Below are 12,699 nucleotides of genomic sequence, written 5' to 3'. Positions count from 1 at the left end.
AGCTTGTTCTAAGTAGGTGCTTTAGACCACTGAGCCATCTCACCAGCCCCAAAATGTTACTTTTGTTTTTTTTTTTTTTTGAGAGACCGGGGATTGAACTCAGGCCCTTGCGCTTGCCAGGGAAGCGCTTATTCCACTGAGCCATCTGCCCGGCGACATTGTGTATCACTTGTAATTTTTTAATTCTAATCTGTACTCTCTTTAAAAAATAAAAAAAAATTAAAAATTCATTTAATCTAAAAGATTGAAAGGGAATGAAACTGCCCTGCCATTGTCTTATCAAATGTTTCGGCTTCAGATTTGTCTGACTACCTCTTCCAAGGGTTCCAGCGTGCTCATCCGCCCTCCGTGCTTCCTAGATTCTGGTGACAGGACCTGAGGTCCATATTGTCACACACGCTGAATGTTTGATCACAGGGGCGCAGGGTGTGTTTCGTACTGACTTAGGCAGAGCTACGTTAGGTTAAGCAGCTGACAGTCTGGTCCTTGCCTGTGAAGGTCCATTTCTCCTTGCAGCATGAGAAGTGGTTTCACTTTGACGGTGTACTATATCAGTGTTCATTTTTCTATCATCCTAATACTAATGCACTTAATACTAATTGATAATTCTTGCTTGGATCAGTAACTTGGCAGAACTATCCTTTTTCTAATTCTTCCTCTCCATTAGCTGGCTTGATTGAATTGCTCTTCTTCCGCTGGGACTCACTGGCGCTGTGGAATGCAGTTCTATGGAGGGACAGGTTAAATATTGAGTTGTGTACTCCTTAATTCCCTCTTTCAAAGTAAGCAGTTGGTTATAATTGATTCATTAAGTGGTGGCAAGTGAATTTTTGCTTTAAAAATATTCTTCTGTGTTAATGGATTTTTATGACTTGAATGCTTTAATAAATTATGATATTCATTCTTTTAATGTTCCCCTTGCCTTATGTTCAGTTTATTAAAATGTTAGCCAGTGACAGTCCCTTGTTTTTTTTTTATTTTATTTTATTTTTTTTTTCTGTATTTAGGACAGAGTCTACAAACAGGATCGGACTCATAGTGATTCTCCTGTTTTCAGCCTCCCAAGTTCTGGGATTACATGTGTACACTGTCATGCTCAGTCTCTATTGCTGTCTCAGCGCGCTGAGGTCGGGCCGGCACAGCAGGCGAGGGCACTCATAGTCCCTTGTAATTGGCCACCGTACCTTGTAATTGGCTACTGTATCCTGTGAATTCCAGGATACTCCACAAGGTGTGCAGGCTCATCTCGTAGCTCCCTTGTTCCACGCTTCAGTTAGCCACTTTGCTGACAGCCTCGGATCCTTTTCCTGGGTGTGTGTTAGACTCCGAAATCCTGGCACTTGGAATGTTTATTGGTACTAGACTGGCAGTGTTCATAGACCTTTTCAGTGGTCTCTGTAGTTTTCGAATTTTGATATTAAAAATTTGAGTAATGAAAATTCACTCGCTAAAGGATCTCTATAATTTAAAAAACAATGGGATGTACGGTATGGTTGAAAATTGTTGAAAGCAGATTTTAAGTATTTTTGTGTAATACTTATAATAATTTGTTCAATTTAGCAATTCTAAATATGAATATGTATATAACTTGTCATGTTGCATACTATAAATGTATACCAATTGTACTTGTCAATTAAAAAGAAATGCAAAAAATAATGGGTTCATACTTACATTTCCAATTCAATTCTAACATTATTGGTTTTTTAGTATTAATTTTATTGAGAAGAAAGAAGTAGCAATGAGACAGTTTCTTTTTTAACAGTTCAGTAGGACAGTTACAATGATTAATACACTGCATATTGTTGCCTTTGTAGTAGTTATTCATAGTACAAGATGTAGACATGATATCTTGTTATTGTTTTTTTTTTTTTTTTTTTGAGTTAGGTCTTGTTATGTAGGTCACGATGGCCTTGAACTCACTATGCAACCTAGGGTGGCCTCGAACTCGTGGTGATCCTCCTGCCAGTGCTACGATTACAGGCGCACACCCCCTCACTTGGCCATTATTGTGTTTTCAGTAGTTAGTTGATTTTATAATTGTATCTTTTTTTTTTTTTGCAATGAAAATCTAAACCACCAATAACAGACATCGCTTCTTCTAATCATATAAAGAAAATAATTTCAAAAATAACATCAATATTACTATTAGTAAAATGAATACTAAAGCCAAATAAAGTTTAAACATTTCTTTAGGTATTTTTGCATAGGTTGATTTTGTTTTTTTTTTTTTTTTTGTGGAACCAGGGATTGAACTCAGGTCCTTGCGCTTGCCAGACAAGCACTTATTCTACTGAGCCATCTCCTCGGCCTCTGTATAGGTTGATTTGATGGAAGGATGAATTACTCAAATATTAATCTCATTTAATTAATTTTCTTTGAAATGTGTCTTTTGTTTTTGTTACAGGTTGATCATTTTGGATTTAATAACCCCAGAACCTTTAAGCAGCGTTACTTAATATCTGATAAGCACTGGGAGAAAGATGGTGGCTCAATCCTTTTCTACACTGGTAACGAAGGGGACATTGTCTGGTTTTGCAATAATACGGTATGTGCAGATTCGTGAAATTGCCTTGCTCATGCTGTTTGTCTTTCAGTGCAATAAACTAGAAAAAGTCATTTTGTAGATAAATGACCAAGTATTACTGTTTTTTTAAATGGTAAAAGAATTGAATCTGAGACCTGGGCACCACACTGCATCTTCAGACCTTTTAAAAATTAATTAACTAATAAATTAATTTTTTTGAGATAGGGTCTCACTAATTTACTAAGATTCCAAGGCTGACTTCAAACTTGGGATGCTCCTGCCTCAGCCTCCCAGAGTGGGAGGATTATAGGTGTGACCACCGTGCTAAGCTAAGCATTAGAATTTTTAATTATAAAGTTCTTTTAAGAAATAAAAAGACAAACGTGCCTGTAATAGAAAAATAACAAAACTATATGGATAGACAGTTCACCAAAGAACAGGTATGTTCAGGAAGCTTGCATATTCCGTTTAAAGGAATTACAAATGAAAAGAATCAAATGATTTTCTTGGAAAATGGAAATAAAGTGTTTTTTGGTAAATACCTGCTTATCTCTAGAGCAAGCTGCGGATGATGGAGACAGGCACAGATGTTGCTGCGTGCCTTTGGTATGGGCACGGCTTCTGGAAGGTAGCTTCCAGGGCAGGAATCCCAGTGCGTCTATTTGGGTTGTGTCTTCAGAGTCCGGGAATATTTGGTCATGTAGTAGGTGATCAATAATGTGTGTTATGTATATGAATAACTAAAAGGAAAACAAAGCCAATACAAATAAAGAATATACATGTTTAACTGTCAGACAGGAATGGGTACACTGTAAGGTTAGGGCTTCCTGTTTGCCATTTTTGTTGTATTTATATGGTGAAAATGTACAACTTTGTATAAGATCCCTTTTTGCACTTGGAGTTGAACTCAGGACCCTGTACTTCCCAGGCAGGTGCTGTGCCATTGAGTGCGATCAGTGGCCCAAAATTGTATGACTTAGTAGGTTGCTTTTCTGTCACCTTTTATGCTACTTAAATCCATTAACGAAATTAAATATAGAGGGACACATGAAAAGAAGGTGTCCCTTTCAATGTGTTAATGATCCAAGTAGAAGATGTCAGCTTTTGGCTGGGGAGATAGCTCAGTGGCATAAGCACCAGCCTGGCAAGCCCAAGGGCCTGAGTTTGATCCCCCAAACCAGAAAAGAAAAGAAAATATCAGCTTTCTACCACAAAGCTGGCCTGTAAATTATTGTGAAACGATAGTTAATTGTGTGGCTCTGAAGCCGGTATCCGGCCTGTGACCTGGTATTCAGGAGGCCTCAGTCAATGCTTGTTGAATTGAATCGAATTGAAACTAAAGATGAACCCAACTGTACCGCTTTTGTGCTGAGAGTCTAATGCGTCAGTTGAAAAGAAAGCAGTTCACGCAGAAAAGAGACCCTAGGATGTCTGCGCCTTTAGGGCGGCGACAGGGCCCTGGTCTCCCTTCCGTGGATGCCCGCTCCCTTCCCCTCTGAGACCGCAGCAGCCCCACCTGTCTGTCCCGCGTGGACCTTCCCTTCCACGCACGGTCCCAGGACAGCCTGTGCAGCCCAGGGACTTCGCTTCTTGTTCTTCGTTGCTGCGCAGCCTTGCTCTCGCCCTGGGCGTGGGTAGATGCTGCTCCGAGGCGAGGCGCTGGTGTGGAACCCGCCCTGCGTGGAGCAGGCTGGAGAAGGGGAGCTGCTCGCTCTGCGCAGGGCTTCCTGGGAACCCAGCAGGGGTGGCACCCCGAGGGAAGATCCTGGCCTTGCGCATGGCATCTGCTTTACCTACTGAACACTCCGACTGCAGTTCGCTTCCAGAATTCACTTGCGAGAGGCCATGTAGCAGAGTGCTTAGCAGTGAGGATGTCACCAGTGACAAGATTCGAGTTCTGGCTTTGCCACTTTGTTGTGTGACTTGGGGCAGAGTGGGACAGGCAGGTAGGGCTGCTTGTGACTGTGTTTGTAGAGGCCTGAAGGGATGGGCAGGTCGTAGAAAGACAGTTTCCTGTGTGCGAGACCTAACCCTCCTGTGGGGGCTTGGAGTGCTCTGTTGAGAAAGATTTCGAGGCCGCGATGGAGGTAAGTGAGAACGTCCTGTGAACGTGATCGCTCAGTCGCAGGCGTTTCCCGCAGGCAGCCGAGCAGCCCCTGGGTGGCCCTCTGCGGCGGCCGCCTAGTCTGTCTTTGAATCTTGACTCTGCCGCTCTCTCTTGTGCGATCAAGTCTCGTGCCTCAGTGTTCTTGTCCATGTAATGGGGGATAGTCAGAGGGCCTGTGTGTTATTTGTTGTGACTCATACTATGAATTTAGAACAGTGTCTGATACCGTGTGAGTTGAGAATAGTGCCTGATGTACTTGAGGGCTTAGGTCATTGTAGGTATTCTTAGTTACTATTTATTTTCCAATAAATAAGACTTAATTTCAAGCCGCTAGGGAGCTTAATAGGATTATTTATTCCATTTTCTTTCTGATGCTGCAAACACCTATGCCTTGGTGTCTCTCTGCGTCCTTGTCAGTGTCCTGGAAGTGCTGACACGGTGCACTCTGGGGACTGCTTGAGACCCCGCGTGCTTCTAGGCCTGCAGGTTCAGGGTGGGAAGGTCCGAGCGACCGCCTGGCGGAGGCGCACCCGAGACTTAGGTACACTTCGCTCCAGTCCAGTGTCCCACTGCGCAGCTTTTCAGAGGGCTCTTTAGGGGCTGGCTTGACATTTATGTCCTGTGCTTTGCAGAAGCTTCGGTGGGAAAACAACAACAACAGAAAACCCTATGGTGATGTTTTTTCACCTTGCGATTTTGTCTTGTAACTACTCTTAGGGGTTCATGTGGGACGTGGCCGAGGAGCTGAAAGCCATGTTGGTGTTTGCTGAGCATCGGTACTATGGAGAGTCCCTCCCCTTTGGGGCCGACTCGTTCAAGGTGAGTGTACTGCTTCCTTTCAGTGCTTTACTTGTTATTAAGTTAGGATCTTACTATGAAGCCCAGGCTGGCCTTAGACTCCCAGCAGTCCTCCTACCTAGCCTCCTGAGTGCTAGGATTGCCGGTGTGCACCACCTCGCCTGGCCTTTTTGCCTTTTTAAAGCTTAGAATGTTTGTACATCTGTGTGGGTGATGTGGCTTCACCCTTCCTTTCTGTGAGGTTTGAGTGGAGGGGCCGGCCTGGGGTAGGCAGCAGTGCTCAGGGGAGGAACTGAACCTGCCCTTGCTTCAGGGTGGCCAGGGAACAGATCTGCTTTAGAAAGTGCAGTTTAATTACTGGGCCTGCCCTTGGAAACAGTAGAATGAGCACACACATACTTGCCTAATAAGATTTTTTAAAAATAAGATGTAATCAATAAAGTAAGGACGCATCAGGGCTGGCCAGATAGCTCAGTGGACTAAAGAACCTGCTTAGGCAGGCCCAGGGACCGGGGTTCAATCGCCTGCACGCTGTGACGCATCAGGGCTGGCCAGATAGCTCAGTGGACTAAAGAGCCTGCTTAGGCAGGCCCAGGGACCGGGGTTCAATCGCCTGCATGCTGTGCCGTGCTGGCCCTGCCCCGGGGAGCACTGAGACAGTGACTAGGCCTGGGCGTGGTGGCCCGCGCCTGTAATCCCAGTGCGTGGGAGGCTGAAAAGAGGAGAATCGCTAGGAGTCCGCTCTACGTAGTGAGGCCCTGTAGGCCCTGTCCTAAATACATTTTTAAAAAGTAAGCCCACATCGGCTCTCTGCTACAGTGAGGCCACAGCGCCTGGGTTCCTCCACTTTCCCCTCCTCCTAGGAAACTCCTGCCTTAGCCACAGACCTCGCACCTGGAAAAGCCAGAACTGTGCCCTAAACTGCCTGCAGTCTCTGTGCTTCTGTCCATGTAATTTGCTGCCTGCACTACTTCTTACTTATTTTTTCACATTATAAGGTGTAGAACTCTCATTTATTTATTTATTTGGTTTTGTATTTAGGACAGGGTCTACAGGACGCAGGGTCTCACTGTGTAGGTGGGACTTGTAGTGACCTTCCTGTTCACAGCCTCCCAAGTGCTGGGATTACAGGTGTAATCTACCCAGTCTCAGTCGCCATCTCAGCGCCAGGGCCAGCACAGCAAGCCAGGGGATCAAACTCCCGGCCACTGTGTCTGCCTCAGCAGGCACTTTAATCCGCTGAGCTATTTGGCTGGCCCTGAACTCACTTTTAAAAAATTGCTTTTATTACTGTATGTCTGCAGTGTGGAATGACTGTGCACCATGCAGATGGGCACACCTTATTCTCTGTACTTCCTTTTCACTCTCCTCTTTCTCCCTTTCCTGCCAACTCTCAGGCCCTTGCTTATTTGCAAACTTAGTTTTATCTTAACCACGGACTTTCTGTGTTAATTATTTATTATTATTCTTTAATGTATTTACCACAGGGTTAACAGGGTCTCACTAACAGATTGAACTCGTAGTGATTCTCCTGTTTTCAGCCTCCCACGCACTGGGATTACAGGCGCGTGCCACCATGCCTAGTCTTAGTCGCTGTCTCAGCGCGCCCCAGGGGCAGGGCCAGCACGGCACGACATGGGGGGGATTGAACCCGGGTCCCTGTGCCTGCCTAAGCAGGCTCTCTAGTCTGCTGAGCTATCTGACCAGCCCTCCAAATTTTAAACTAACATGTCACACTTAAAGGAGATGTTCCATTAAAAATGTTAGTGACGGCCCAAGGCCATCCGGCGTGCTGCCCACGCGCACTGCCTGTGCACGCTGCCAGCGCACCCTTGTCGTGCTTTTGGAGCGCTCTTAGAAGAACTCAGGGCAGGTTCTTGGACTGCCTGTTTTGAACAGAGTTTTAAATTTTTATTCTCGTTTCTCAGAGGTTTTATGATCTTATTATAAATAAAGCCAATAGCAACAAAATAAAGAAAAAAGAAAAACAATGTCCTCATGTGATAAGTAAGAAGTAGAGGGATTTGCTGGTGTTTGTTGGGGTAGAGGGGAAACGCTATGCTTCAACCACATGTTTCATACACACTGCAGATCTGATTAGAGAAATGAAGGGCAGATGGCACAGGTAGCCAAGAGGAGGCTGGGACCTGGGACTCAGCGATGTCCCACATGGTGGCGGGAATCAGAGTGGAGAGATCCAAGCACGAGAGGTCCACCGAGGGGCGCATAGCGAGGTGCGAAACCTTCTGTTATCCACGTTTGTAGCAGCACAGTTCATGGTGGCTGGCTCTTGAAAGCAGCCCAAGCATGTCCATCCGCTGATGAATAGAAAAGGGAAATGCGATACTTGTACACAACGGAGTACTACTATGCCATAAAGAAGGAGATGTTTGAGTCATTTGGAAGATGGCTGCATCTTGGGACCATAATAGTAAGTAAAATAAGCTAGAAACAAGCTTAAGTATCACAGTTTCTCTTATGGGAGAAAGCCACAGGGTAAGTAAATTAGAGCAAAAGGGAAAGCTGGGCAATAGGAAGCAGGGAGCTGGGTCTTGGCAGATGGGAAGGAGGCCTAGCAAGGGGCAGGGGAGCAGGTGGGGGCGCAGAGAATGCAAACAGAATTAGAATCTGTCATGAGCATGTGGTCTTCAGGATGCGTGTGACTGTGTGCTGTAGACATGTACTAATAAAAATGAAAATACAGAAAGCCAGGAAGAAGCCAGCACTACCTCACGGGGTCTTTAGCTGAGTGTTTGGAGCGGCTTAGTGAGCCCGTTCTGTTGCAGGGGTCTCTTGAGGTCCAGACATCATCCTGTGTGGTGTTGTCACCCACAGTCCTGACTGCAGCGGCTCCTGCACTGCATGGTGGGCCTCACGGGCATGAGAGACTCCGGTTGGGTGTTAGCACAAGCTCGTGCCCTCCCCCCAGGCCGCTATGCGTGGCTCCTGTCGTGGCAGCCAGCTTCCCTCACAGACCCGAGAGCAGGAGTGGCGTGAAGCCGCAGGCCTTGGGTGAACTAACCCTGGGAGCCGCGTGCCGTGGCTCTGGCCTCACTTTGCTCCTTAGAACAAGCCACTGCAGTCAGCCCAATTCAAAGGCAGTGGAATTCACCCTCCAGAGGAAAGCGTGTCTGGAATTTACAGAGCGCCTCCACCCCTCGCCAGCCCTGGCCAGCCAGGCTGCTCTTGAGCGCCCCTTCCTGAGCTGCAGGGAGACGCCCTCCTCTGCAGGGCTGCATGCTCTTGGGATCCGTGAGCATCTGTCTTCTCTCCATCACTGTCTATGCTTCCTGTTCTCCAGGGCTCCCAAATGTGTTTCTTCCCTTTTCCATTTTATAGTCGTTTGTGATAGGCAGCCTAATTTGTTCCAGTTGTGGTCAGCAAAATGTATACATTTTGATGTGGAAGGGTGAGTTGTATTTTTACTGCTGGTCCTTGTCCCTTTGTCTGTAGAGTTTAGTTTATCTTTGATTACATGGTGGGCATTCTAAAATGTTAAGATTTGAAAGAAAAGGTGTATTCTAACCATTGTCTAGTATGCTGAATTTTATTTTCTATCATATTTGCTGTTAAATGTTACCTAGATTTTGTTTCTGTTCTTTCTACAGCCTCAACAAGGTCTCTAGAAAATTGCATTTAATAGAAATTACTTTTGAAAATATATTGGGTGCTTCCCTAAGCTTAAAATCCCTTTCATGAGTTGTTTAAATCAGCACAGCGATTGCCTTGTCTGGGCACTTTAGCTCAGTTACCAAGGAGTGCCGTCTAGGGAACGTCTGTCCGACTGGCTCTGTTCTGAACCTGTGCTATGTGTACGCTGCTGTTATGTGTGCACTTATACTCCTGGTCTTTGTTATTTTCCTTAAGGATTCCAGGCACTTGAATTTTCTGACATCAGAACAGGCTCTGGCGGATTTTGCAGAGTTAATCAAACACTTGAGAAGAACAATCCCGGGAGTGGAAGATCAGCCTGTCATTGCCATAGGGGGCTCCTACGGTGGAATGCTTGCTGCCTGGTTCAGGATGAAATATCCTCATGCGGTGGTTGGGTGAGTGCATTTATGTGACGTGATCGCCGAGGGGAGCACAGAGATTCATTCTGGATAAAACATGCTCCATTCTTTTGTACCGAGATTCCTAGTGTCTGTGTCATTCACAGGGATTTTTCCTCATCCTTTTTGTTCAGGCTTAGTTTTAATTTTAAAACTTAAGTTAGATACGTTATACGTTGCTTTCTCTTCTCCTCTCTTGTTTCTCCGGCTATGCAGAGCTCTTGCCGCTTCCGCTCCTATCTGGCAGTTTGAGGATTTGGTTCCTTGTGACACGTTTATGAAGATTGTCACGACAGATTTCAGGAGAAGTGGTCCGAATTGTGCAGAGAGCATCCGCAGATCCTGGGACGCCATCAACCGCCTCTCGGTTGCCGGTAAGTGTAAGAGAGTGGGTCGCGGTCGTTTCTTTTTACCTTTAATAATTTGTTAGATTTACCACTTGCACTTTTTTTGTCCTGCTGAGGATTTGGCCGAGGCCCGTGTGCAGCCTAGGCAAGCTCTGGACCACGGAGCCACAGCCTCAGCCTCGGCCCGGCATTTCTACCTTCTAAGCAGTATTTCATGAAGGGAAGACTTGTAGGAAGGTGCACAGTGAGCTGCCTCGCTTGATGGATTTTCACAATGAGAGTACTTTGGAGAATTAGCATCCTGGTCAAGAAAGAGTATCACAAGGGTGAGGCGGTACATACAGGGAGCAAAACCTACTAGAAACCAGAGTGGGGACCATGAGTTTGAGGCTAGTTGGGGCAGTGTTGTGAGGTCCTGCCTCAAAGAAAAGAAACATGGTATTTCCAATACTCATTCACATAGACAGACAGACAGACACACACACACACACCCCAAAAAAAGAAATCACAAGAAAAGGGCAAACTATAGTGTCTAAAAAATCCTCTAATGCCTTTCTAAGTCAGTATTTCCATACCTGTCCAGCTAATCACTATCCTTACCTTTTAAACCATAGATAATTTCTGTAATTGCATAGTAACTGCTATTTTGTTTCTTATGTTTTGCTCAGTGCTGTATTTTTTATTTTTTTAAATTTTATTTGGTATAGGGCCTCACTATGCAGCTCAGACTCCTAGAGATCCTCCTGTTTTCAGCCTCCTCAGTGCTGGGATTATAGGCGTGCACTACCACACTTGGTTTCCGTGGCCTCAGGGATCCTAGGGGCGGGGCTGGCGCTGCATGTGGTGACAGGAATCGAACCCTGGTCCCTGTGCTTGTCTAAACAGTCGTTTTATTGGCTGAGCTATCTCACTGGCCCTCAGTACAGTATTTTTTTTTTTTTTGACATGATACACCTATTTGTTTTATTTACTTGCAGTTTATTTATTCTCTGTGTTCCACAGTATTCCTATTTATTTCCATAGGATCTCAAAGCAGGGGAGTAAAGGAGAATACTAATTCTGGCATGTTCTATGAATGTAGCGACATTATATTATCCAGATGCTCTAAAAAATTTTTATTAAATGTTGGAAACATTCCTGGGCAAGGCGCATATAAAATGTCATTTTCTGTACACCGAGTGAAGGGTGCGTATCTGTGGAGGGGCCCTTTGAGCAGTGCTTCTGAGACCCCATCTGTGTGATTCTGTTCCAGGGAGTGGCCTCCAGTGGCTGACTCAGACCCTGCACTTGTGCGACCCCTTAACTTTGGAAGACATTCCGCGTTTCAAAGAGTGGATTTCTGAAACGTGGGTGAATCTGGCCATGATGGATTACCCGTACGAGTCTAGCTTTATGCAGCCTCTGCCTGCATGGCCTATCAAGGTAAAGGAAAGACCCTCTCAGCATTTTTAGTAGCATGTCTTTCACACGTTTCTCTGACAACATAGGGATTCCATGCTGTGGGTGACTTCTGGATTGAAACCCTGGCTTTGGTCATTTTGTGATCGTGTGACCTCAAATACATACCCTAACCTTTGTGAAACAATTTCCTCTTGTGACAAATGGAGATAAAGTGTATCAACCATAAGAGTTGTATCAATTGGGAATGTGACCAATGGTTGCTGTTAATGGGATAATCGTTACGTGCCAACTCCTGGGCGGGACTGGGGATGCAGTCATCGGTGGCTGGCAAATGGGAGACCCTGAGTTCAATTCCTGGTACGAAAGAAAAGAAAAAAGGACCAAATCCAGGGCTGGGCACTTTGTTACCTATTTAATCGTTGTGAAATATTCATGAAGCCTAGATGTATGTCATATATGTTTGGTGCTTAACAAATGGCAGCTCCTATCACAGTACTATGCTTAAGTGAGCTGCAACCCCCACCCCCCAGCACTGCACACATTGTTAAAGGTGATTGCCATGCAGTGTGTGGCAGAGCGAAATGAAACCAACGTGCCACTGAGGGTTTGGCCTAGAACCGCTGCCTCCATGCTGTAGGACCATGCGCAAGGTGACCTTCTACCCTAGTTACCCTGTCATCCTCTGCAGGACAGGATGGCCACAATTGCTAAGAGTTGGGCTGAAGGCCAAGAAACTGTTGGATGTGACGAGCTCTGAGAAGTGTAAGGCATGGTGCATTTGGTTCAGGTTCTTGCATAGTTGTAAGGTTGATGTCAAAATTATGTGTTGTCTGTGCTCCTCTTTAAGTGTTTCTTGGTGAAGAACTTTCCTGTTTTAGAAACACCAGCTAGGGGCCAGGGAGATAGCTCAGCAGCATACGTGCTTGCCTTGCAAGTGGAAGCTCCCAAGTTTGATCCCTTTCCCCCCAAAAAAACCCCCAAAGAAACAAAAGCTAGCCATTTTGATAGGTAAGTTTGAGACCATAATTGACTCTGTAGCAAGAATGGGTGCAAAATTAAAACAGAATTGGTAATGCGACAGCGAAATTTCCCAAGCACTTTTAATTGTTCCTTTGAACTATTTTTATCGCTTTTTTTATTTTTGGAAGTGAATAAAAAATATTAAAAAAATGAAACAAAACAATTTCACTCTACAAAATGATAGGAATTCAACAATGGTTGTTATATAGCATATTGTTGTCCTCCAGTTAGTGGTTCAGATGACCAGATAAAAGCATGCAAAATTGGTCAAAAAATTAAAAAGAAAAGAATTAAGCATTAACTGCTTTTTGCAATAGACTAGTATAGTCAGCAGTACGACTCTCTAAGCTATTCTATGTGTATACATATATATTTTTCCCTTTCTTCTTGTCACTTTGAACTATTAAATGTACATGTTGCTGAATTTGTAACTGAAGTAAAAAAAAAATT

The 12,699-nt window shown here is 44.8% G+C and overlaps 1 protein-coding gene across 1 annotated transcript in view; it reads left to right on the top strand.

Moving 5' to 3' along the window:
• Prcp (prolylcarboxypeptidase) overlaps positions 1 to 12,699 on the top strand; it is an 86,106-nt gene that overhangs the window by 51,523 nt on the left and 21,884 nt on the right. The window contains exons 2-6 of the mRNA XM_012515034.2: positions 2,405 to 2,545; positions 5,349 to 5,450; positions 9,297 to 9,478; positions 9,698 to 9,855; positions 11,081 to 11,250. Of these exons, the coding sequence (XP_012370488.2) occupies positions 5,355 to 5,450; positions 9,297 to 9,478; positions 9,698 to 9,855; positions 11,081 to 11,250 (606 nt within the window). The 5' untranslated portion in view covers positions 2,405 to 2,545; positions 5,349 to 5,354. The remainder of the gene's footprint in view (positions 1 to 2,404; positions 2,546 to 5,348; positions 5,451 to 9,296; positions 9,479 to 9,697; positions 9,856 to 11,080; positions 11,251 to 12,699) is intronic.

This window comes from Octodon degus, unplaced genomic scaffold (genome assembly GCF_000260255.1).
Source record: "Octodon degus isolate 3935 unplaced genomic scaffold, OctDeg1.0 scaffold00049, whole genome shotgun sequence".
Taxonomy (NCBI): domain Eukaryota; kingdom Metazoa; phylum Chordata; class Mammalia; order Rodentia; family Octodontidae; genus Octodon; species Octodon degus.
This window is presented reverse-complemented; position numbering and strand designations above follow the sequence as displayed.